The following is a 27,913-nucleotide window of genomic DNA, read 5'->3' on the forward strand; positions in this document are numbered from 1 at the left end:
GGATCTCGAGACAGTTGTAGAGGCACAGGAACGAGGCTGTGATACCCTCACACACTCCTACTCACAGCACATACACAGGCACACCCCCATTTTGGTCAGCATCCAGTCTTGATGTGTTTTCATTCAGGCGCGAATGATGGCCTGGTAGTTCAGGAACTGCAACGAAATTTTCAGAACTTTTTCACTTATTTTTTACTTCGTCTTCTCTGGAATTCCACCTTTCTTGTTGGACTCTCAACTTTCGTCCCTGATGTTGACTGAACCTTGCGGCGCCATGTCGATGGGCTCAGACGTCCGAGATCTGACCCTCTTATCTCCGGGCCCCCAGGTACCCTCGCTAGGTGGGGCTGGAGGCGGCTGTGGCCAGTGGACCCCACTCTTGGACCTCCATCCCAGCTCCCCATACAACTCTCTGCCCTCGCACCACTCCCTCATCAAACAGGAGCCCACCTGGGGGACCGCCGACCCTATGGAGGACCCCCACTGTGGACTCGGGGCCTTCACATTGCACTTCTCAGGCCAGTTCACTGGCTCCGGCCCTTGCCGGGTAGGGGCCTTCGGAGAGACGACGGCGGGCCAGCCCAGGGTTTTTTCAAGTGGGACCTACCTCCCTGGCTGTGTGGACAGTCCTCCTGCTCCCAGGAACCAAGGTAAACGTGGCCAGGCCAGTGTTACCCAAAGCTCAACGATTTGTGATGAATATTTCCTTGGAAACTTGACATTCTCAGCTATATTTTTGTTGGATTTGTCAGCCCTGTTGTGTCTAGAAAGGATGTTGTGTGCTTTACTGGGACAACATGCCCTGTGTCAGGAACTCACTTGGAACGTTTCTGGAAAATCTCTGTCAAACACAGAAATCATGCGTAATCAAAGTTGTGTGTGAAGTAATATCAGGGGCTTTTGAATTTTTTTTGTCAGAACACATTTACTGAAATCTCTTTTCTAAAAAGTAAAAATAAATGGAATACATTACTGAAGTACTAAGTGGTGTTAGCTGTAAGTCAAAAGTTTTAACATTTAAAGCTGCTTAGAGTAAAGCCGGATCAAAGTTTTAACTCAGTTAAAGCTTTGAATTACAGTTATGAATTTTATCAACAAACAAACAAATGCAGTCATGGCAGACACAGCTAGACTTCATTGTACCGTAAAACCTTTTTGAATATAATGTACATTCGTTAACTTTTAAACTGCAAGTCATAAATAATAAGATTAAATGCTAATTTGGCTAAATCTGATATTATTCCGCAAGAGACTCAAAAGTGTCTGTATTTATGTGCTTTTTTATTTTCTTTTTTTTTAATTAGCAGACACTTATCTATGTATTCAGTTTTGTTGTCACTCATATTTTTACAATTTGTTTTAAAAATATAATTATCAATTATTTTATCATTTACTTACTAGCTTATATTATGTATTACCTGTTTTTCTTTGTGTTATTTGGTTTCAATTAGTCCCTATATGCTATATAACATTCATTTGAGTAAAAGATACACCCTCATGTCTATATTAAATTAAATTCCTGACCAAAACTACCCGGCAGAATATTTTGTAATATATAAGTCTGTTTCAATTTAAAAGGCAAGGAATCAATTTGGGAGAGATTGATGACCATGATCTAGTAAGAGCCGCAGCCAATAAATAAGGAAACGTGTCTGTGATCTGATTGAAAAACAAGGGTGAAAAAACAGCACTACAGGAAAAAGAAGGCTATGCACTGCATCTATAAAACAAGCTCATAGAGCTAAATATTAATAATTGAAAGGAATTGTCTTTACTGTCATTGATATCAATGTTGTGAAAACATTTTTTTGCAACAAGATTAGACATGGTACTCCAGGGTAAACATGACAAATACTTTAAAGAGAAAACAAGAATAAAAGACTATAAGGATAACATCCAGAAAGAATTGTTAACAACGTAGAGCTTAGAGACTGGCCCAAGTCATTGATTGAAAAGAACAGTGGATCGTAATAATAGCGCAATGGAAAGAAGTACAATATAACATTCAGCAGCAACAAAAAAGAAAGCCAAACGTGACAATACATTTGCACAGTTTTGTGCAATAAGATTTAGCAGCAACAAAAGAGAAAAAAAACAAAATAAGTCACAAGAAATGTTCACAATTTTGCACTCTCGTTTAGCGTGGCGATGCCCTTGAAAAGTTTTACTCTACCTAAATTTCTTTCCTAAAAGCTTTGCATGTGCAAGATTTTTTTTTTTGTGTCACCAAGAATTTCTGATAAAGTTTGATTTTCAAATTTATGGTTGACAATGCAATCTGGATTTTCCATTTGAATTTGAGCCTTTTGTATGCAACATAAATATGAATCTCGTCCTTGCAAATAAAGCTCCGCGGAATCTTCTGGGGCTCGTTATTTGAAGGTCAAAGGTTGAACTGTGGACGTGTGCGCTGATGTGACTTCCACAGACACCGTGCACGCACTCTTATTCACCAGAGAAGTACTTTTTGATGAAGTGATAAACTGCTCTGCAAGCTGCGGGGATTTGAGATAGTCAGTCTTTTTTTTCTGGAGAAATTTCTCTACGGCCCTCCAAGGACTTACTTTTGAAAATTCTTAACTTCTGCTTGAACTCGGCTCCACTTTCCCATATCGAGAGCTCCTATGAAAACCTTTATCTTTGTTCTACTTTAGGTTATGGCGCAATGGGCTTGGACGGGAATCCCGGTTACCCTCACGCGGCATCTCACCACAGTCCTCAGCTCTCCAGCTTGGCCTTCAAGCACGAGGACACGCTTTTGCCACCGAACAACATCGGTAACAGTCTAATTCCTGGCACATTCTCGCTAAGCTGACTCAATTACTGGAACACGGCCGCGTTTGCAGCAAGGTCGAAGACGTAGCCCATCATTCTTCCTTTTGTTTTCCCTGTTGCTATCTCTGTGTGTAACTCAGTTGTAGACTAAATGTATAGCAAGCTATTCCTCATGGCATTAAATCGCCTCTGCGGGTGTGACAGAGCATCCGGTGTCAGATAATTTGATGCGCAACAATGTGTCGGCCGTGCGATGCATAAAACACTGGGCTAACACCCACATTCCTAACAGGACGGGAGTGTTTTAAACTCGACTTGACTTTCCCAATCCGGCAATGAAATGCCTCACTTATGTCTTTAAAAGCAAAAGGCTGAATATTGTTGAAACTTCTTGCTCACCTTAATAGTCTGTAAATTTCTGGGGGCAAAAATGGTTGAGGTACTATAACAAAGTAGAGGTGGGAAAACTACGGCCTGTATACTTCATGCGTCCAGTCAGGCTTTTTAACTCGCCCGCCAAACAAAATGGTAAAAATCTCACAATATATACAATAGAAAAAAAGTGCTTCGAGTAAATTAAAAAATCTGGGGTTTTTTTTTGTGTCCGCTTTGTCGCCATTGTCTCTTTGTTTGTATACTACATAATACTGTTAAAGGAATACTACAAAATCACTACAAAGCTAAAAATCTAATTTAATATTTAATACAGGGACCTAATATATTATTAGCTTTCATTCTGAAAATGAAAAAAATCTCCAGAAATACTACAAAAATACTTCTACATTAATGCTATATTATAGAAATACTTCCACAGAAATACTACAAAATCATCACAAAAGTAAACATCAAATTTAATGTTCAACACAGGGACCTAATATATTGTTTTTCTTTCATTCTGAAAAGAAAGAAAAACTACACAAATGGCACAAAAATACTGCAAAAATACCACAAGAAATTCAGCAGAATTACCACAAAAATAGTACAGAAATACCACAAAACTACATCTACAGTTCTAATACAAAGTACTACAAAAATACTACAAAATACTCCTATTGAAATACTACTAAAGTTATACTAGTAAAACTTGAATACAGAAATAAAACAGGAATATTACAAATTTCCTGCATAATTACTACTAAGAAATTCTACAGAAAACTACAGTTAAAAAGTACTACCACAGAAGTGCTGCAAAAATACATCTACAGTAAAACAACAAAATACTACATAAATACTACAAACATTCTACAACAGTAATACAATAATACAGTTTACTACTACAGAAATCCAACAAAAATACACCATCAGAAATACTATAATACAGAAATACTACAATACAAATACTGAAAAAATATGAATTCAGAAATACAAAAAAGTGCAACTACAGCAATAGTAAAAAAACTAAATATCAAATTATGTGCTTAAAACAGGGTCTAATATGATTTTCTTTAGTTTGTGAGCCTTTCAAAACCAATTTGATGAAACTAATCTATTTAAAAACAAGTATAAAGAAATACAACATGTAAATACATGTTTTTTTACATATTAATGAAAACATCCGATGGGTCTCCAGGATCGGCCTGTCGGACATTTTTTTTTACCCAATGTGGCCTGCCAACCTATATAGTTGCCCACCCCTGTACTATATTGACCAAAGAGTGATTTATAACATCAATCCATTTTCTGCACCGCTTATCCTCATTACGGTCGCAGGGGCGCCGGAGCTGTCTTTGGGCAGTAGGCAGGGGACACCCTGAACTCGATGCCAGCCAGTCGCAGGGCACTGATTTATAGCAATGCTTTGCAAAACAGTGGAAATCGCCAATGTCATGAAAAAAACTATGCGCTTTTTTCCTGTTCATTTACTAAATCACCACTGAATGAGTAACATTTTTTTAAAAATCTGTCATGTATTGTATATCATCAAAATTGTTTAGTTTGCAAATACAGTAATCGTATTTGTTTATCGTCACACGAGTGACGAAAGGATATAATAAACAGCAATATAAAACTTGAACTGTCCAAAAAAAAAGTAGTCACCCAAAACACAATAATGGGGAACACTTTCTCCGATTTTATCAAGGAATGCACCATCAATAAGGTTATACATTTCTCCGTCACAGTTTTCGAGATGTGGGGTGCAAAACCTTCCACGGGCAGTTTGATTTGGAAGAGTAAATATTTGATTTCGGTGTAAAATCACAAATCGATTCAGTACAATACTTTTAATTGACAAAATCCTTCTATAAAATATAACCCCACACAAAATGATGATTCAAATTATATATTGATATCTTTCAAATTTGAATCTGATTTTATTTTCATAAATATTTCACATTTGATGATTTTCCAGGTAAATGCCTGGCTTCAACGCGATACAGTATCAGTTCCTGTGGTAGCTGTACTGTTGGTGGATAGTAGTAGCGGGCCGGGCGTTCACTTGTGATGGTTTTACTATCAGGACCATAAAACGCACTTTTCAAGGTGTAAATTAAAGGTGAACTTATTTATCTTATTTTACTGTGCATATTAATAGAGTTGATTTGTGTTCTTTGCAGTTGATCAGCAGTACCCTCCGCCTCATCCCTCCCATCCCCCTCCTGCCCCACCTGTGTTTGGGTGCCACAATCCTGCAGACACCTGCCCGAGCAACCAAGCACTACTCCTGAGAAACTACAACAGGTACAATAAATTGTTTTCACACAAAAAATATTTTAAAACACCAAACGGGATTTTAAGTTTGGAGAGCCACCTATTGTTTCATAGAAAATGGAGGGAAGGAGATCAGTAAAATGAGAGAGAAGAAGAGAGAGAAACAGAGTCGGAGGGAGGGAAGGAGACAGAGAGAGGGAGGGAGAGAGAGAGGGGGAAAGAGGGAAGAAGGTAGGGGAAGTGAGAGGGGGGAGTGAGAGGGGGGAGAGAGAAATAAAAGGAAGATAAGGAGACTGAGCGGTAAACAATAAGGCGAGACAAAGAAATGCGGAAAAAGACCAAGTGAAGAAAATGTGAAACTGATAAACAAGTGGGGGATAATGATAGAAGAAACAGAGAAAGAAAAAGAGATAAACTAGAAAGAGACAGATGGAATAGTAAGAGACAGAGAGATAGATGAAAGTGACTAAGAGATGAACAAGAAAAAGATACAAATACAGGCAGATAGGGACAGAGAGATAAACGAGAGCCAGAACCACAAGGGAGAGCGAGAAAGAAAGAGAGATAGATGTAAATAATGGATAGAGAGAGACACAGAGAGAAACGGAGATACAATGGAGAGAGAGAGAGAGAGTCAGACAAATAAACGAGACACTAAGAGACACGTACTTTAGAGAGAGGGACAGGAAGAGACATTGGAACGAGAAAAAATGAGAGCTAGCAGATGGGTAAAGGAGAAATGAGGGACACATGGCAAGACATAAGAGAAACATGAATGACAGAGAGAGCTAAGAGAGAGACAGAGACGTAAAAGTTCAAGACAAATGGGAATAAGTGAGCAATTAGAGAGCGACATAAGAGAGACTTGAGAGCAACCAAGAGGGATAAAGGAGATATTCATGAGATAAGGAGGCATGATAAAGAGAGATATGAGAGTTATACCTGAGAGAGTATCCAGAGAGAGACATGAGAGATACCTGAGAGAGACACAATTGATATAGATTGTATGGGGCAGGGGTGGCAAACACGTTTGACACAAAGAGCCGACATTTTTAACTGTGAGAGTCAAAGAGCCACACCATGCACTGACCTGCCATGACAGACAGACACACACAAACACTATCTATCTATCTATCTATCTATCTATCTATCTATCTATCTATCTATCTATCTATCTATCTATCTATCTATCTATCTATCTATCTATCTATCTATCTATCTATCTATCTATCTATCTATCTATCTATCTATCTATCTATCTATCTATCTATCTATCTATCTATCTATCTATCTATCTATCTATCTATCTATCTATCTATCTATCTATCTATCTATCTATCTATCTATCTATCTATCTATCTATCTATCTATCTATCTATCTATCTATCTATCTATCTATCTACATTGGTCATATCCCTCAAGAGGGGTGACCGACAGCAAGACAAACACATAACACACAAACACACACAGTTAAAAACATATGATTTCCCATAACACACATGACATAACACTATTTCCGTTTTGATTTGCATTTTGCCATTTTGACCATGAGGGTAACAGTCTGCACGCTGATGAAATGTTTACTCAGTTTCCCGGAATTAGACGTAATCTACGCAGATGATTGGCAGTCAGTTATTTGTCCGGAGCAGCATAAAAACCACAAATCTGCCAAATTAATTTCAAAATATTATTTATTATTTGTGATTTACTCTGATGGATTCAAGTGTGTTTTAAGAGGGAAAAACGACTAAACATGAAACAAGACAAAGAGCCTCAGTATATAGAAAATATGATGAGGCAAGGGGGGGGGGTGAAAATCTGCTGATTGGCCAAGAGCTGCATGCGGCTTTAGAGCCGCATGTTCGCCACCCTTGGTATAGGGTGTTTGTTAAGATTGAAAATGCGCATTTATAAACGCTTGGTTGTGTTACGGACTTGTTTTTATCTTGACGGAAAACATTTCTTCGGGTGAGTTCGGTCGGGATTCGTTGAATGCCGACTCAGCTTGTTTTGGGTATAAGAATGAGGAGCATGTGAAAAGCAAACACTGGACTAGCGGTTGATAAGATGAGATGAGAGACTTTGCTGTTTTTTGTTACAACTTATGGCCTGTGCTTGAAAGCGTCAAGCAAACACACACACAGAGTGTACATGTATGTCAGATAGCAGTGAGTCTTTCCACAGTTGACCGTTGTTCAGAACTGATGGTTGTATTTTCCTCAAGGACTTCTCAAGCAACGAAAGCCAGATTTTCACCCCCCCTTTCACCAAATCCCCCTCGAAACGTTCCCGCCTTTTATGATACCGAGGACAGAGTGATGTCATGCGGTGGTTCGTGGCGTACAAGGCACCGAATCGCACCCCCCCTCGACTGCAGACAAACACTAACCCATCTCCGTATGTGTGTATGCCTGTGCGGCCGCGTGATATGCAAAGCTAAAGAATGGCTGGTAGGCCATGTTTTTTAATGAAGAGTGCAGTGGGCGGACAGGATGCGTTAATGGGCAAACCATTTGGAATCCCCCTTCATTATCTTCACAAAAGGAGAGGAGGCACATAGTGAACCCTCGCTATCAGAGACTTTGCCAATGTGCTCCTATTTAAAGAGCCACCCCTCAAGGTTTTTATTCAAAGGAATAAAGATGAAACGTGCTATTCAATATAGTACATAAAAAGAAGAGAACTCAGTCAACTTGTTGAAAAGCTTTGATTCATTTTATTCTTTATGTTTTGCCGCTGTGTCACAAAAAGGGCAGAGGAAAAGGCAAACTACACTTGTTGACTTGATCCTGGATTGAGTTAGAGCAGTGCTTCGCAATTCTTTTCTGCTGCGCCCCACCTTGGAAGAAGAAATCCTCTCACACCCCCAAGTCCAACACCCAACACGCCACCACCACCCATGAATAGCAAACAAATAACAAAATTGGAGGGCTTCTCTTCTCAAGGTCAAAAAGTGATGTAGAAAGCCAAAGGCTAGCTGCACGTTAGCATTGGGGATTCTTGGGTTGAATCACTTGTGATGATTAAAATTCAAGAGTCACAAACGCAATGCTTTCCCACAAGTTGTATCCAGGTCACAGTTTAAAATTTATTTTTTATTTATTTATTTTAAAATTTATTTTCATGCATTATATCGGTAACGGATTTGCCGTTGGTGAAATACAGGCTCGGGCCTAGCCACAATAGGCCAGTCCTGCAGCCTCTCTATTGATTTCTCTCCCGATGCCATCTCTGTCCCTTCCCAGACCCGATAAAAATCCACAGAGCACCCGGTGGTGTATAGCGTTTCTTTGCGCTCTCAAAACTTTCCTCAGAGTCCAATTTAATTCATAAATGTATTTTCTATGTAACACGCCGCTAAAATGCTAGCTGTTGCCGTGCTTCACAATTAAGTTTGGTGGACACATAGACTTGTGTGCTCGCCCTGCTGTTTGACCAACAGCTTACACCAGCCTATCACAGTCGCACTCACAGACAGTCACCCCCATCCAACACACACATACACACAAAACCCTTGGCAACCTGCCTCCTTGATAGGATTCGCTGTGTGTTGTCTGCTGTAGAACACAATGCAAATGCGATGAAAATCCGCCAACTATCGAAACCGCGAAAAGTAATTGGCGATCTAGTGAGGGATTACAGTACAGCAAGATACCGAGCATGGTGGCATTCCAGGTTTAGGTATGTTATCTGCCCCCCACCCCAAAAAAATGCTCTGTGCTATGGTCTTGTGATACAGATTCAGACACCGAATTCTTTATTAGTCCCAGAAGGGTCATTGAGTTTTACAGTCTACCCGTACATACTGTTTATACATGTAATATACAGTGTTTTTCATTGAGGAGAAATAACAGAGAATTGTTTTTTTGAATTGTGTTATTATAGAAATAAATTTGGTAGTTTTTAACAGAATACGTAAAGGAAGCATGTATAATGATGAACGTGGTTCCTTCTGGTGTGCATGATTTGATAGCCTTTCAGGAGTATTCGAATGTACCAATAGACATGAAAAAAGAATTTTATAAAAATGACCCAGTTTAAGTCAACTGTGGACCAATCAACTAGTTGATTTGATTCAGCTTTCTATTTTGTTTTACTTGAAGGAACATTCAGTTTTATATTGTGAATTTTTTAGCGCATCCTGGCTGTACAAAAAAGACTTTGTTAGAATGTAGGGAAATATTTAAATGATAAGAAAATATATGTAAACCACTATACAAACATGCATTTTTAAAAATACTTGTGGGTCAAGAAAAGGTTATTTATTTTACACAACATGAGGCTAACCTAAAGGGAGCTGACATGATTGTCTGCCATCTTGCGACTAATGGTACCCCAAAAAAACGAAAAAAGTGTAAAAGGCTGGCTAAAAGACAAAATTATAAGAAAAATGGTTCGGTTTGGTCCCTTTGAGTTTCTGTATTATGCATTGAAAAATTGTTATCTTGTACATATGAAAAGAAAACATTTTTTTAATGACCTCGACCCCCCTCCCCAATACAAGAAATCAGGGACTAAATTCAAATTATGTAAACAACAATTCTTAAAAAAAAGGGGTACTTAAAAAAATCCATAAACATACCACCCTCCTTTTGGACTTGTTTCAAACATTGTAGAAAAATGCACATTGTAAATTGGGTTGCTTTGTTTAGAATATAACAAAAAAAATGGATAATTTGGTTTTAGCGCATAATAAAATCATGGCTGTTTGTTTATAAAAACCTGAAAAATAATAGTATTGTACACGAACCCTTTTTGTTTAAGCTTTGTGTATCCTTAGATTACATACTTTGAATTTGAGCCTTGGGGGCTTTTCTCAAAATTACCCCCAAAATGTTTTGTGGGGGAATTATTTTTCAAAGAGTCTTGAACAAAAATAATTGATTTTCTTTGTCTTCTTAATGCTTTAAAGAAATAATACACAAAACAATGGTTAAAACCACTGCCAGTTTTTAAAAATGTGTTCAGCCCCTAAAAATTCCTAGTTCAAGACAAGCTGAGATTTACTTTCTTTTTACTGATTAGCAAAAAGGGCTACCAGATTGATATGCATGTCTAAAAATGACAACTCATCATGTTTTTACTACGTTATTACAAGGTTAATACCAGGTTTTAATGATTAGAAGTTGAGTTAAAATAGGTCCGGTCAACCACTAAAACAAGGGCCAGGAACGTTTTTGACCTATAGAGCCATAATAGCCAAATACTTCGATATTTTATTTTTCATTTTGAGAAAGCCATACGATATATTTTAAGACAAAATACTGCAAAACCGCCAAACCCGCTCTCCTGACAAAATAAAAGTTTGACTGTGTGATGTAAGACTATTTGAAAATGTATGAAATAAGAATAATGCCATATAGTCCCATATTCACAAATGGACCACTTAAAAATTGTCGCAGTTACTTAAAATCGTTAAGGCTTATTTATACATTCTTTATTTTTTCATAAAGACCTAAATTATAGATATGTACACATCTATTGATTAATGAGCGTCTATGTAAAGGATTCCTTAGCAATGTATATCCAAAACGGGGTCTGCTGGTGTGACACTGACTGTAAACTGCGGTTGGGACTGTGCCCTTTATATACTGGGCAGAAGCTGTTGTATTATTAGCGTTACGACGGCTAAGCATGCACCAATTTTGGCTTTGCACTATTCAGATTTGGAACGCTTTCAAAGAAATTTGCTTGTTCTAAAATTTATCTCTGAGTCATATCTACCAATGAAATAGTTCCCGACACCTTCACTAAAACATCATGCCACTTAGAAATCAAATTTCCTGAAAAAATCAGAATGATCCATCACTAGTGAGCTATTTTCAGCTGCCCACAGGTTACGCAGGTATTCATAGGGGGCTACCTGGTACACATGGGCACCACGTTGGAGACCCTTGTCCTAGATTGTACTACAACACTGTCAAAACCGTTGTTTTGTACAAAGCAAACCAGAAAGTGGCCTCAAAATTATCCAAGTATTGTATCAGACCCGATTTAAGTTCCCTATGTTTTGAAAAATAATTTTAGCAAATTCGGTACTGCTGCTTTAATATATTTTTGTGTGCAAAGGATAACAAATATATATTTTTCTCTATATGTGTTGCATCGTCAATGTATATTTGTTTTCACTCAAAAAACTTAACCCTCTTCTTGTGGTAGTTTTCAGGAAACACACACCATGTTAGCGGGTCAGAGGCGACCCATGTCTGAAAATACACTAAAACTGTCAGGACCAGAACAGAAAAAGGACCCAATTGCGTAACGTTTACCACAAGTTTTATTGAAGGAAAGAGGAAGGGCTGTGCCCACGATCCGGTGTTTGCTGCACGCGGGAAGCAAGTCGGTCTCTTACTCGGATTGTGATCCGAACACAGAAGCGGATATTCCGTAGCGAGTGATGGCGGTGTCAGGGAAGGAAAAACTGGTCGGTAGCTGGGACTGGGACAGCAAGACGTGGTCGGGGTCGGAAACGAGTCATAAGCCAGGACGGGAGAGTAGACGTAGTCGGGGACAAAAAGAGGTCATCAGCCAGGGCAGGAGAGCAGACGTGGTCAGGATCAAGACAGGTCGTAGCCGGAGACAGACGGGAGCAAAAACCGGACAGGTGGGAGTCAGGGTCGAAAAAGGCTTGCCTAGTATACACTGAGGTTCGCACATGGACTGACAACAGGGGACTGACAGGACTGGGTTCAAATAGTCACAGTGAGCCAATCAGAACCCGCGGCGGTTGGCGCTAAATAAGCGGGCACAGGCGAGTCACATCAGTAATCATGACAAAAACATAATAATACATTATTCATTCTTCTCATCTCTTGGTCACCTTCATAAGTTTCCTTATGCATAAAAATATTTTTTCAGGTCTCTGCCTTTACACACTTTAATTTCAATTTTTAAAAATGTTAAAATGTACCTGAAAATGTTTAGATAAATAAATGAAATGCTGTTTTGTTACATATTACTTAGTAATATTACATCACTTTTACCTTTTTTCATTCTAATATTAATAACTATGGTAACACCTAGAGTTTTAGTGTCTGTTTCGACTCATAGATATTTACTTCAAGATCAAGGCTAAAAATCCTTTTTCTAGCGATAGTATTTTAATGCATATATAAAAGAAAAAGAACAACAGGTCAAAAGAGAACATATATATTTGCCAGACCAAACAAACAACAGCCAAGGCCAAAAACAAACCAGGTTTTGGCATGTTATGAATGTTCCGAAATAGACAAATAACAAAATAGAGTAAAAGTATCTGTGTGGATGAACTTGCATGTGTATGCAAGCATGTAAGATGCATGTGCGGGAAAAAATAACACTTTTAGCGTCTATTTTGCAGAGATATTACTTGCAGTTGATGCACAATATGTCCAGTCTTTATATGATTTCGGTTTTGGCTGTAGCTAGTGTTTTATGATTTTGTTTTTATAGCTGGGTCAAAACGGACCCTAACAATACAAATGTAACCATTTTTATTAGAGAATTTTATAATGTAGTCATTTTTTCACTCGATTTTGTTTAAATAGACATTCCCGACAACTTCAAGAAGCCCCGATGCAATTATCAAATGTATGTAGTTTATCCATGCATTTAAAATACAAAACGGGTCGGAGATGGGTTCAAGCAATTTGGGATAAAACTGCCCTAACCTGTAATATGATTGCCTTCTGTCAGGGGTATTCAGGGTTGTAATTTTTTTTGTATTCCACTTTCAAACTGTATCTCCTTTAGTCGTAAATTAAGTGGCAGGAGAGATTTAAAAAAATGTTCGCGATGTTTTTATATGCGGGACTGACAAGGTGTGATTGACGTTTTTGGCCCCCACATAGTGTTGATGGCTATGTTCTTGCTTGTTGTCAGTGACAACCTGTACCAAATGGCGTCCCAGCTGGAGTGTGTCACGTGGAACCAGATGAACACGCTTGCATCTTCCATGAAAAGGTAAAAAAACACACAATTGCTGTTTCCTTGTAGCTTTAACAGGGGTGGGTGGCAAGGGCCCTCAAGGCCTTCTCTGCTGGCGTACAAATATATGAATCATGTGATCTTAATCATATTTTGTCCATCAATACTTGTTAATTATTGATTCTGTTTTTTAATAATGCTGTTTTTTTTGTGCTTTGCCTAAATAAAGCCCCAGATGATGGTAAACATAGAAGACAGTAATTCCTAGTTGTCTATCAGCTTCCTTTCATTTCTTCTCACCTGATTGGGCTGTTCCAGACCTGTGCTTTCATATCCAAGCATTTAAGCAATCACTTTTCATGATTACTTGTTGCTAGGCTCAGAAATCTGCCTATGAGCCTGCAATATTTTATTTGCAGCTGTCCCCTGAGCATAACAACGGCGATCTAAATTACGAATTGGTTCAAAAGTAGATTCCGGAAAGCCTTGAGAAACGTAACCGCTTTCACAAACATAAGGGGCGTTAATTCACCGAAACGATCACGCTGTTGACCCACTGCACAAGCGGATACAGTAAATTCATCGTGTCCACTCCTTCTGTTGAACAGACCTTTTTCAGCCATAAGAATAACAAAAACGTATTCTTGGAATACAACAGAGAACCTTCAGATGGATCAGAAATGCACGAATAATCCGTATGAAAGAGTAATTGCAATTTTTTTTGAGAAAAGACAGGAGAATTGATTTTGTGTTTGAATAAAAAATATGTTGGGTGAGTAAAATGTGGCTATATTCCTTAGGCTTTTGTTGATACTGATGTATTGCAGGTTGCAATAAAGGTTTTAAGCCATTAAATAGTTACTGTGTTTTTGATTGATTCAGACTAGTAATGCCTTGAAAAAAGGGAGTGTAAATAAAAATAAAATGATTAAAAAACAAATATAAAAATATAAAAAGAAAAAGGAATAAAGTAAAAAGAAGGGAATCAAAAAAGGTTCAGTATATGCTAATAATAATGTAACATTATGCACAAAATGTATTAATAATTTAGAAAAAAATATATTATACTACTAAATTAAATTTTTCACTCTACCACAAGATGTCACTGTGTTGTCACTTTTTGTACCAGACAACTTTAAAACCAACTTTTAATTCAAAACATATTCAGTACAACATCAAATAAACAATGTAATACAAAAATAAACTTTACATTTGTCATGTAAAACACATTGGATGAAAAACACATGAAATATAAATTAAAATATGAACAGATGTGCAAAAAATAAAGAACAATTGTAACCATTTTTAACTCAACAAATTCAAAGTTAACCACACAAAATCCCTGGAAAAATATGTGTTCGCGAACAATCTGGCTCAATTACCCAGTTTGTTTGTCGTTTCGTAAATGACACGTCACAAATTCAGAGTGGAGTGAAGGCGTAGGTGTAAAATGCACGGTCCGCCACTGAGCTTTAATGAGGGGAAAATTCTACAGCAGAGGAAGCCAGATGGCTGCTGGCCGGCTGCCGGGCAAAATCAGAAAGTAAAGATAAGGATAATAATGTTTGAACGTTTCACTGTGCAGGCTGGGACTTGTCTTTACAAAAAATGATACACACTTCTTCAAGTGCTCGTTTATAAGTCATATTTTGGTTAACGTATTTATGTTAGATGGTTTCTGATACCTGCCGACTGCCGAGTTTCATAACGGTTCAATTCCAAAGCAACAATTTTCCATAACTTTATTCAGGTGGACCTAATAAGTCAAAAAGCATTTCTTTTGGGTCATTTGCAAGTGACCTTGAGTGAGAACCTTGGAAAATATATCATCGCTTTCACATGCAAAAAATGTTTTTCCACTTTCTACTTTTTTTAGTTTGTTTTTATGGAATCTTCACAATGAAATCCAACTTTGGTTGAAAATTGACCATTCCAATAGTAGGATAGGTTACTATAAGAAAAGTACCCAGTTTTGGTTGTTGTTTTGTAAAATATAACCCCGTTTTATTGGGTGGCATAACTAACATGGTTTTAGTGGTTCAGATAGAATCGACCCGTATTTAGGGTTTGTTTTAGGCAATGTACCGAGTTTTGGGGCGATGTTTTTTAAAGAACTTAATTATTGAGATTGATATGGAGTTCAAAACATTTTTTTTCCCGTGCTTTATTTCTTGATAAAATAATCCTTGATGGGAATTAGGCAGCCCGGCAGCGCAGTGGTTAGCGCGTGTGCGGCACAGTTCTGAGGTCATGGGATCAAACCTTCCTGTGTGGAGTTTGCATGTTCTCTCCTTTGCCTGCGTGGGTTTCCTCCGGGAACGCCGGTTTCCTCCCACATTCTAAAAAACATGCATTTCAGGTTAATTGGCCGGTTCAAATTGTTCCTAGGTGTGAATGACTGAGTGACTTGTCTGTCTCTGTGTGCCCTGCGACTGCCTGGGTAATGGATGATGGGAATTATAGGACAATAAAGCCAAATTTAGCTTTGGCATTGGAAATGAAATGTAATGCAATGAAATGAAATAAAATTCAATTTAATTCAATTCAATTCAATTCAATTCAAAAGGATTCTATTCTATTCTATTCTACTGTAGTCTTCAATAACAAAATTTGGAGATATGTTATTTTCACATGACAGTGATGATACATAACATTTTGTGGTGGGCCATGCATTTCACATGGAGGCCTTTCGTGATGGCCTATAGTGATGTGTCGTTTGCTCATAGAGCCTGCTTGTTCGGTAACAACAGGAGCCAGCTACCCACTAATCAAGAGCCGGTTACCTTTGATACGCTTTTTTTAATCTCGTGATTGGCCAATAAACATATTTTCTCAGGGATTTTATGTTGTTGACTTTAAACTTATTGAGTATAAAAAAAGGTTCAAAATGTTTTTTTTCGTAAATCTAAAAATGTTTTTATTTTTCCTGTGTTTTTTAGGGATAATGTACTTTACATATCAAATGTTTATTTTTGTATTTCACAGATTACTTGATTCCTTTTTAAATAACATTTTGTTGTATGTTTTTCAGAGATTCTGAATTTCTTTGCTTCAAAGTCTCATAGTATAAAAAAAGTTACAAAATGTGAAGAGTTAAAGGTCCACTGTAGAGTGAAAAAAATAATACTATTATAATTTAATTTGAAGAGTTAAAGGTCCGCTGTATAGTGAAAAAATAATGCTATTATAATTTAGTAGATTCAAAGATTTTGGACTTTGCTTCATTACCACCCCATAGCTGATATTTTCTTACACTAGCAAAAAAGGCTTTATATGTTGCCAACCTGAAATCTGATAGATAGATAGATAGATAGATAGATAGATAGATAGATAGATAGATAGATAGATAGATAGATAGATAGATAGACGATAGATAGATAGATAGATAGATAGATAGATAGATAGATAGATAGATAGATAGATAGATAGATAGATAGATAGATACTTTATTCATCCCCGTAGGGAAATTCACACTTCCAGCAGTCTACCCCGTTGTTTATTAACAGATGAACATGATGCCCTAGGGGTGCTTGTAGAGGAGTGGATGACGTCACGCCAGTCCAAAAGTTCGACATCCCTGCGGCAGATGGAAAACTTTTCTTTGTGAAAATCCAGGGATACACCACCTCGTGTTAGCAAGTCCGCCTCCTCTCCGATTCCCCCCGGCTTTCGTGGGGATAAGCTAAACCAAAAGTTAACTTGTCACTTGATATGTCTCAGGGGGGCATGCAGATGTGCTTGTGAAGTCCTCTGGGCTGATTTATGACCATGGCAACAATAATTGATGAAATATGATTGGTCAAATACTAAAGTATAAAAGGACACATCTGAAGCAGCACAGCCAAGGGAAAAGTAATGAAAGAAACCTGACAGACAGTTTGGAATTATTAATTAAGTGTCCATGGACAAAATACAATTAGATCACATGATTCATATATTTCTAGGAGGCAGAGAAGGCCTTGCAGGCCCTGACGGCCCACAACTGTCTCATTACACACAATGTACACTACGTTGTTACACAAAAGAAATTTCTATTGTAATTTGTTTTATTCTAAAGGATAATAAGATGACAATAAATTGAGATATGTTTCTGTCACAGTGATGCTACATAAATTCTTTGTATGCTTGATATATTTGATGCATTTTGTTTTGTAGCAGTCACACAAGCAGCTATGACAGCGATCCTACAGTTCCGCCCCCACCCATGCTGTTGAGCGCCCAGTACCACATCCACACACATGGTGTCTTCAGGGGCCTTCAGGTCAGTCAAGTGCAAGCAAATGTAGAATTTGAATTTGGGGAAAAAATAATAATGTCGTTTTTCTTCTTCAAGGACGTAAGACGGGTTCCCAGTCTTGCTCCCCCAGTTGCGAAATCAAACGAGCCCGGTGAGAAGCGTCCTTTTGTGTGCGCCCATCCGGGCTGCAGCAAGAGGTACTTCAAACTTTCCCATCTGCAGATGCATGGAAGGAAGCACACTGGTGAGTTAATCTCCAGCATAATTAGAATGAATATGTAATTTTAAAAAAGGCATAAAGGGACAGTATTTTTGAGTGATTTCTAGTGGTACAAAAAAGTTTATTTCAGTAAAGGGAAAAAATGCTTTAAATACTGGGAGAAAAATGCATGAACTATCATATCAATGTTGATCTTTATCCCCCCAAAAATCATAGGCCGAGAAATGCGTTTTTCCTTTACACAGTGGAATCCACACTTAGATCGCCACCACGTCCGTCCGCCATTCGGCTACTACTCTGTGTTCTGTAGCACTGGGCCTCCCTCGCACCAGACAATACACTGCCATCCAGTTGTCAAATATTACACACTGGAGCTTTAACACTCCTGTTCAAAATATTTTTCAAGGTTTAGGGTGAGAAAAAAATCTAATGTAATTGGTTACAGATTAAACGCTCTCTTCTGAAGTTTGGACACAGTTATCCCTTGCTGTATCGTGGTTTCGCTACTTTGGGGATTTTTATTGTGCAATGTGTTTTGCATTCTGATTGGCTAAAAGGAAGAAGATGCTTTCTATCGCCAGCAAAGTTAGACTTTTTGATAAGCTAAACTTGCTCTGGAGCCACATGCAGGTCTTGGTGCTCCCTAGTGACTCCCTGGTGATTTCTAAAAAATGTTTGACAATGGAAATAAATCTGTGGGTCAATACTGGACGGTAAATGTAGTTTTCCATAACGTCTCCATGTAGACAGTTGTGCAAAAAAGCAAGATTATTTTTAAAACTACTTTTATCTAGTAAATAAACACATGGGCCTGTAAATAGCGTGTTGTTGAATTAAACAATGAAATAATAAAATAATAAAATAAAGGTGGTCGGCACAGCGGCTGGGTGGTTAGCACCAGCCCCACTGTGCAAATGTCCACCCCCACTGTTCAAATTTGGAACCATAAAATAAGTTTAAAACCCTTATTTGAAGCCCAAGGCCCCGGTAATTACAACTACTGGGGTTTGCATGTTTTTCCGTGCGAGGGTTTCCTCCGGGCATTTGTTTCCTCCCACATTCCAAAAACATGCATTTCATGTTAATTGGTCAGTCCAAATTGTCCACAGCTGTGAATCAGCGAGTGAGTTGTATCTGTGTGCCCTGCGACTGGGTGGCAACTAGTTCGGGGTGTCCCGTGCCCACTGCCTGAAGATAGCTAGGATGGGCTCCAGCACCCCTGAAACCCCAGTCAGGATAAGCAGCACAGTAAATGGATGGATGGATAAAGGTTTTTACTTTGTTGGTTTTGACATTCGTGGGGTGTTCTTAGAATGCAATCCAGCCAAAAATACAGATTTTTATTCAAGTCAACTATTCCTGACATGTTTTTCATTTACGCCTTACTATAAAATCTGATCCTGTGGTGAGGAGCCATTTCCCGCAGGGAGGTGTGAGAATTCTCCCACCGTGGTCCGCTGCGTGTCGTAAGAGGCGACTAAAGTGGAGGGAGCGAGGGGACTGGCGATCTTCTGCTCTCTATCTCTACTCCCTAAGAGACAGCAAGGCAAATAAAGGGGGGCGGGACACCGAAAGGTCTCGCAAACCCTAGTTATAGGGTCACTAAATGTGAGAGGATGTGGAAGTAAAGCAAGTGAGTGGAAGAAAGAGGAGATTGGAAGGATGATGACTAATAGTAAGGTTGATGCGAAAGTGTTCTGGAAAGTAGTGAAAAGAGTACGAAAAGAGCGAGTCTGGAAAGGAAGAGAAAGTGAAAGATAGGGACGGTAGATTGCTGGTAAGTGGTAGTGCAGTCAGGATGAGATGGGCAGAGTATTTTGAGGAGTTGCTAAATGTGGAGGAGTGACAAGATTGGATAGATTGAGAAATTAAATTGTGAGAGACAGAACTGGAGTAGTAGTGGAACTGAGCAAGCGTGTGGATAAGAGAGTACTCAGTTGGTTGGGACACATGGAGAGGATGGATGAGGAGCAAATGTTGAAGAGGATCTACAGAGCAGAATTAAATGGAAGGAGACCAAGAGGAAGGCCGCGATTGACTTGGATGGATGGTGTTATGAGTGCACTGCAGGAAAGAGGTCTAAATATAGTGGAAGCCAGAGCTCTTGTTTGTGATAGGAATGAGTGGAGAGGTGTTGTAAAAGCATAGTGGGATGTTTAGACGCGTTCTATGGGATAGGCAGGGCACCCGTATGATGCGGCAGGGGTAAACCGGTGAAAGCTGTCGGGCCCTGCTGTTGAACAGAAGAGTGTGTTGTGTCACCCTGACCCGAGTGACATGGCCCCTTTCTTGTGTCCCGTTTCATCTGGAGGGACGAAAGCACGACCAACTTGGGTGCCGAGGTGCTTAACTTATTTGGGTGTTTGGGCATTTGGGTTGGCCATGCTTCAAAAACTTTTGTGTGTGGTTTTTGCTTTTTCCTTTTTTATTTTCTTTGTTTTTGTATGTGTTTGTCTTGCTGTCGGTCACCCCTCTAGGGATATGACCAGGGTAATACATTTTAATATCCTGCTAAAAAGCTAAAAATATGATATGTTTGAACCATTTACTGTACCTTCCAGCAGCGCTTTAATGGCATCTGTTCACCATTTTCACATTTGGCAAATGTTTTGTTTTTCAACTCGATTGTTGTTGTAACTCTTCTTAGCATTTTTGTCCACGACCCACTGAGCCATTTTGTAATTAAGGAAGGGTTGTTCAAATGAATTCACTGAAAACAGGTCTTAAACATTCAATTAGTCTGGCCCTTGGCTTGTAACCGAATATTTCGTGCCTGTACATCCATTTAACTTTGACACCCCTGCTTCAAGGCATAACACAGCAATGCTTCACTGGTATTTTTTAGTTTTCTTCAGTGGAAATTTTCCCGATGTAATATGTAGAGTCAATTTTTTTTAAATTATGTCTATTTATTTTGGATTTTTTTTTTTTGGTGGTCACCGATTCACGGTTTCCCATCCATCACCCCATCCATTATCTGCACCGCTTATCCTCAGTAGGGTCGCGGGGGTGCTGGAGCCCATTGCAGCCATCTTCGAGCAGTGGACAGGGGACACCCTAAACTGGTTGCCAGACAGTCACAGGGCACACAGAGACAGACAACTCACTCGCTCATTCACAATTAACCTGACATGCATGTTTTTTGGAATGTGGGAGGAAACTGGAGTGCCCGGAGGAAACCTACGCAAGCACAGGGAGAACATGACCACTCTACACAGGAAGGTTCGATCTCATGACCTCAGGACTGTGCCGCAAACGCGCTAACCACTGCGACACCGTGCTGCCCTCACGGTTTCTCACCCGAATTAATTTGACATTGCTTCATATTGTCTTTAACATTTATCATGAAGAAAGTAATACTCTAAACATAGTTTAATTTGGAAAACACAAATAAATAATGCATGTGTTTGATATTAACAAACGACATTCATTTGCATGACAAGAAAATTGGATTAAACGAAAGAAAAAAACCCATCTTAGAGCTAGTGTTGATCGGTAGCGGAAGCTAGACTGTTTCTAGGTTGCGTGTTGGTTTTTGAAGGAGTGGGCAGTTCTGGCCAAGGGGGGGCGGTCTGAGTCACCGCCCTGTAAGTGGAATCGGCTTGAGGCATTGCTTCTACACCTCCAACAATTAAGTGGTTTATGTTTCAGGAGAGAAGCCGTTTCAGTGTGACGTCACAGAATGCGGCCGCAGGTTCTCTCGCTCAGACCAGCTGAAGAGACATCAGCGCAGGCACACAGGTAACAAACTGTCATTTCACACTTTGACGCGTGCACCAAAACTCGTGATCCCTTTCATTTTCCACGATTGGGTGCGTTGTTAGTACGTTTTAATAACCCACGTCACATGGTTGACGATCAGGCGATGATGTGATTGTAATCCTGTGCAGTCCTTTGAGACATCTTGTCATTAAGGGCTATACAAATAAATGTGACTTGACTTGACTTGACTTGACGTGACGTCACAGCTGAAGCTTGAGGCAAAACAATTCCCTCCACGTAAGTAGGTGTCTGTCTGTCTCCGCAGAGGTGCTTTTATTTTGACGGAGAAGTCCAGCAGGCTCTGCCATGTTTAACCAATCAAATGTAGCAGCCTCGTCACATGACCATAGTCACCTCTAGCGGGGGTAAAAATTGTTTTCGGATGAAACAGATCGAAAATGTCACTTGGCAATAGCGACTATGAAAACACAGAAGAAGAGGAGCACCCCTGGCCTCACATCAAAAGCATGTTTACCTTAAAAACTGAGTGAAACGATAGCTACAATACGCACTCCTTTGTTCAAGTTCATGGGCTAGCTTGTTGTTCTGCTTGCAGAGTCTGTAAAGAAAAAAGTACCAGGACTTTGAATGTGCCACATGCGCTTAGCGTATTAATTTGATATATACTATTTGTATTTCATTATTTAGTAAAACACTAGAATTTACGTTTATTATTTTAATCTAATGTTAAATTAAATTAATTTTCTGTTGATTGGATGGACTTTGATTATTTGATGATCTAATTGGTTGTTTTAAAAAAAATCAATAAATATGACATTGCTAAAGTTACTCAGTCAGTACTCGAGTAAATTTTTCACCAAGTACTATTTTACTTTTACTCGAGTAAGTATTTGGATAACTACTTTTACTTCTACTTGAGTAATATTATTTTGAAGTAACAGTACTTTTACTTGAGTACAATTCTTGGCTACTTTACCCACCTCTGCCTAAATGCCAACAAGAGACGCTACTCCTAAATAAAATCAAGAAATACATGAAGAATTAAATGTATCTAATAAACGACTTGGATTATGTACCCAACGTTTGTTTGCAACGTGAGCATTGTTCACAAAGCTAATGTTGCCATTCAGGCTACACACTAACAGTTAGCTGAGGCTAAGAAAATAACAAAATATTTTGCCGATATATTAAGTAATATGGACTTGAAAGCAACAATCACAAATGTTTAATTTCTCCTACCTGATATAAAGTGTTCGCTGCAAAACAAAGCATTTTTAACAAGTTCTTTTCGCTTTAATGGATTTGACCAAAAATATAGAGAGTAAACAACTTAGCCCATGCTTCTACATTTTATTGAACTTCTTGTTATTACACTATTGTTACAATGCGCTATTATTTTATTGTCGTATTATTAATGCTTAGTCCAGTCCCTAAGCACTACGTTGTAAATATTTTTGTTTATTTATATTGAAGGTTTTTTCTCTTTTTTTCTCTTTAACATTTTTATTATCTGTTTAGCCTTGAGTGCCATCACGCCGTTTCACGGTTTACAGATCCTTTAACCGCCAGGGTTCTTGGGGCACCACTTCCTGTGGTATTTCCTGGGCAAATACAGCCTGCCGGTGCCCATCCCTCTCCAAGCTGTTTTTTTGCCATAGGGGTTTGCTCCCCCTTATGAAATGGATAGTATTGCTTTCTATGGTTTACAGTAGCATTAGAAGCCTCCTTATCTGATACAGCGCCTTCATCATCTGGTCACTGTTGTTTTTCGGTGTAAAGAAGAAAAGAGACGGACGCGTGACGATACTAATACTAGAGTATTTGACTTTTTAATAGAAGTGAAACAGAGACATATAATAGTATTGATAAGGAACGGTAATGCACCAAAGTTATGGATGCCAGCCACCGTTATACTTGAAGAAGAAGTAGAACAACACATGAGGCACCGCCATGTGAAAAGAAAACATGCAGTTATTAAACGTTGAAAAAAATTGACAATAAAAACTATTTAAATTATTTCAATTAATAAGAGTTATTTTCCACTTTATTGGCATAGGAGTGAAGCCCTTTGAGTGCAAGACGTGTCAGCGAAAGTTTTCACGGTCAGACCATCTTAAGACTCACACTCGGACTCATACAGGTAAAACAAGTGCGTATACCTTTTTATCTTCTTGCGCCGCATTTCTCCACTCGTCGGAATTTCGACATTGGAGACAACCGAATCGATCATCGCACTGTACGTTAAAAGCCCCTTTCTCATCCGACGCTCTCTTTTTCCCCACCTTTCGTCCATCCAGGCGAGAAGCCTTTCATGTGTCGCTGGTCCAACTGCCAGAAGAAGTTTGCCCGCTCGGACGAGCTGGTGCGCCATCACACTATGCACCAAAGGAACCTGAGCAAGCTGCAGCCCGCCATCTGAGCCAGGAAGGTGGCGGCGCCAGCGTGCCGGCCAATGGAGCGGGAGTGCCAGGTCAAAGGTCCTGGTGTTTTGCCAAATGTGTAAAAGTGGAGGTCACAGCTGATGCCAGTTCATGCCGACCAACCAGGCATCCGCAAGGTCCACAACAAGAATCTCAGCCACAACTCTTATTTATGAGAGGCTGTCTAAGAATTAAATCAAACGTGCTCTATCTCTAACATCATACTCTCACGCTGCACAACTATACTCTCATAAAGACAAGTAATACTAATGCTCAAACACTACTATACTCTCTCACAGAGACTACTATAATCTCACACACACACTCCTTTGCTCTCTTACACATATTACTATACTCTGATTCACACACTACTATATTCTAATAATCCTATTACTATACTCACATACACATACTATGTTACTATACACTCATACACACACTACTATGCTCTCACACACATACTGCAGGGTGTTTTGAGATGTAAATATCGCAGAAAGTATATGATAATGGCAAATGAAACAAAAAAACATTAGTGTTCAGGATCACAAATTTATTATTCAAAATCTGAAAATTCAAAAGCATTTAGATGATGTAGATGTATCACAAGTCTTCAATATGCGCAAAGTCAGCAAACCAGCTCTTGGCTAACACGCGGAAGCATATCTTGGGTAACAGTCTACGGCAGATTACTTTTAAAAAAAAGTTCATATATGAATTTTTCCCTCATGAGTTTGTACAGGGTATTTATTGTTGTGATTAATTATTAATATTCCAAAGTTCTAACACTGTACTATACTCTCTTACACATACTACTATACTGGGAGTAACTCCAGTTTGAAATCGAACTGTACAATTTATACACACATATCAGTGGGCATCGCCTTGGTTACCAAAAGTAACCAAATAAAAACCAAAATGAAAGTTGAGATGATTTTACACCAAGTGTAAAAAAATCCCTATACTAATAGCAATTTTAATGGTGTGGGGGAACAGTTGTGTGTGTAAGCATCTATAGTAGTGTGTGTGGGACCTGTGGGTGTATAGTAGAATGATTGTGAGAGCATAGTAATATGTATGTGAAAGCATAGTAATGCGTGTATGAGAATATTGTAATATGTGTAAGAGGGTACAGCTATGTGTATGAGAGAGTATAGTTGTGTTTGTATTTTGGTATGACTGTGTCTGTTTAAGAGTATACAGTCATTGTGCATGTGTAAGTCTGATGTTAAATGTGAGAACAAGTGTGATTTACTTCTCAAACGGCCTCTCGTACTTATTGGGTCATTTCCAGAGACGTTATTCCCAATTTATAACTGAGCCCATTTTTTTAAACACGAAGAAACGGTCAATGTTTTATTTTTATAATGAAAGACACTTGCACTGTTATTTGGATTTCTTGTATGAAATGTGCTATATCAAAAAACTGGACTTGGATATGAATTGGTCACTTAATTTGTCACTTACATGTGTCAAACTCATGGCCCACAGGCCATACGTGGCCCGCCACATCATTTCATGTAGCCCGCGAGAGCTTAATGTGTCTGCGCATCTAAGAATAAATGGGTCAAAAGAGTGCTAAAAACTGAATTTCCCACAGTGCCTGTTGACTAAGATGCAAAGTGACTAATTAGCAGCACAACACGCCAGTATTTCCATACCAATGCCAATAAATAGAAGTGAGAAGTAAGTGATTATGAAAATGTCCAAGAAAATTTTGTTATACGGTGATGCCTCTAGGTACAAGATTTATTTGTTCCGAGATCGTGCTCATACCTAGAATTGCTCGTATCTCGAGCTCATTTTCCCAATACGAAATAGCAGAAAACCAATTAATTTGTTCCTGGCCTCCCAAAGTTAACCCGAAATAGCTATAAAACAAATCTTCCTGATCATTAAAAACTCAATCAGATTGTAATTGAACATAAAAATAAAGTTATAGGATAAATTAGATGATAACACAATGTCTCTTAAGCCCTGGGCTCAAGTGGTGATGTCTGGAAATTCAAATAAATTACAGTATTGAAGTAATGAAATGTCTTTATAGTCTCATTGGTAGCAACGTAGTAAAGCATTGTATCCAATGAGATTGGACATCTCACTTTTTTTTTTGAAATTTTTTACCGTTATCGTAACTCAGATTTTTCTTCGTATCTAGGGTAAAATATTTGTTTGAAAGACATCTAACATTTTGAATTTCTCGTAGGTCGAGTAACTCGTATATTGAGGCATCACTGTATTTAATATGTACCATATTATATACCAGGGGTCGAGAACATGTATCACCCAAAGAGCCATTCATGCAGCCATCCATCCATCCATTATCTGGACACTTATCCCCAGTAGGGTAGTGGGGGGTGCTGGAGCGGATCCCAGGAATCTTCAGGCAGTGGGCCAGCCAGTCGCGGGGCACACAGAGACAGACAACCATCCACTCACTCATTCACACTTAGGGACAATTTGGGCCAGACAAATAACCTGACATGCATGTTATTGGAATGTGAGTGCCCAGAGGAAGCTCACGCAAGCACGGCGAGAACATGCAAACTCCGCACAGGAAGGCTGGTAGCAGGATTTGATCCCACGACCTTAGAACTGTGCCCCGGACGCGCTACCTACTCAGCCGCTGTGCCGGCCATCCAAAGAGAGAGCCACTTCATATTTTTTAAGACAAAATTCAACAAAACCACCAAATTGTCTCTCCAGACCAAAAGCTTATTTGACAGTGCATTTTATTTCACTGGGTGACATTAGATGATTGGTTAAAATGTATGAAATAATATAAATATGGCACTTTAAACTTTTTTTCTCTTGCAGTTACTTAAGATCGTTGGGGCTCATTTCGGCCTTCATTTTTTTCCGTAAATAATCGTTTCAAAACCAGGTGTAAGCAGGTTTTTTTTTGTAAACATGGCATGTGTGAGAGAGGGGAGTGTGTTTTGTGTTGAGGTATCTGCCCACCCTTACTACTCCACCCAATTAAATTGCTCTGCATGCTTTGTTTGTTGTTTGGGGTGTGGATTTCCATTACAAAGTGTCTCAACAGTGAACAAACTTTGTTTAATGAACCTCCATATGAAGGATTCCTTAGCGATATATAGCCAAAACGGCACCTTGACTGTCAACTGTAGTTCAGAGAATGTCCTATATATACGGGACCGATCTTTCATATATTAGTGTTTTTTCGGCTTTGCACGTATTAAGGTTGGCACTTTGCATACCAGAAATGGAACGATACAGAGACATTAAGTGAGCCGTTTGTACTCATGAAAAGAGCCATATCTGGCTCGCAATCCATAGGTTTCCGACCTCTGTTATGTACTGTACTTGTAATGACCATACCATTTACATTTAGTTACATTCATAAGTTACATCAGGCCCATTGAGGACAGCCATTACGCTGATTTAGCCCTCGATGCAAATGAGTTTGACACTCTTGCTTTAGAGAATGTAAATACACACAATGCCGACTAATAACTGCAAATATGCGATGTACATGCTTACTTTTCTAGACGTTCCTTTTTTGTGATGGTGCATTTTTTTTTCTGGTGAGTCTATAAATGCGGAAGGACATCAATCTCCAGTGTGTGTCTTGTGGGTGTGCTCTGTCAGGTTAAGAGGCCACCTATGATGGAGGTGTTTGGGGAGTGACAGGCAGTAAAAGTGAAGCTCTGATAGGGCGCAGGTCTCACCCTCCTAAATCTCTGCTGCACATCTTCACAACTAGAAACATCTGGAACTTAATAAATCTCATTAAGAAAAAAAGGAAGACGCATACCAAAGCGTCACTATACCTCACCGAGGGCCCCGACGTGCATTATTAAAGACTTTACATCAGTGTTGCCTGTGGGTGTTATTTGGAAAGGGGAACAAACTAAAGGTTCGATATAAGGGGTAGGCGAGACTTGAATGTTGGTATCTAACCGATTCAAGTAATTACAGGGTCGTTCTGATCTGATACTAATACTTTTTGCTTGGAAATTCCAT

The 27,913-nt window shown here is 38.9% G+C and overlaps 1 protein-coding gene across 2 annotated transcripts; it reads left to right on the plus strand.

Moving 5' to 3' along the window:
- On the plus strand, positions 1 to 27,768 carry wt1b (WT1 transcription factor b). 2 transcript variants are annotated; one of them, XM_088334652.1, is made up of 9 exons: positions 1 to 650; positions 2,655 to 2,777; positions 5,331 to 5,454; positions 13,285 to 13,365; positions 17,485 to 17,590; positions 17,663 to 17,810; positions 21,438 to 21,527; positions 23,566 to 23,649; positions 23,807 to 27,768. In XM_088334652.1, the coding sequence occupies exons 1-9, from the start codon at positions 251 to 253 to the stop codon at positions 23,926 to 23,928; spliced, it is 1,278 nt and encodes a 425-aa protein (XP_088190778.1). In that variant the 5' UTR covers positions 1 to 250; the 3' UTR covers positions 23,929 to 27,768. The 2 variants fall into 2 exon arrangements, with proteins under 2 accessions (XP_088190778.1, XP_088190777.1); XM_088334651.1 differs by having other exon boundaries at positions 2 to 650; positions 23,566 to 23,658.
- The last annotated feature ends 145 nt before the right edge of the window (positions 27,769 to 27,913 follow it).

This window comes from Urocampus carinirostris, chromosome 4 (genome assembly GCF_059441175.1).
Source record: "Urocampus carinirostris isolate Australia breed hairy pipefish chromosome 4, RoL_Ucar_1.0, whole genome shotgun sequence".
NCBI lineage: Eukaryota > Metazoa > Chordata > Actinopteri > Syngnathiformes > Syngnathidae > Urocampus > Urocampus carinirostris.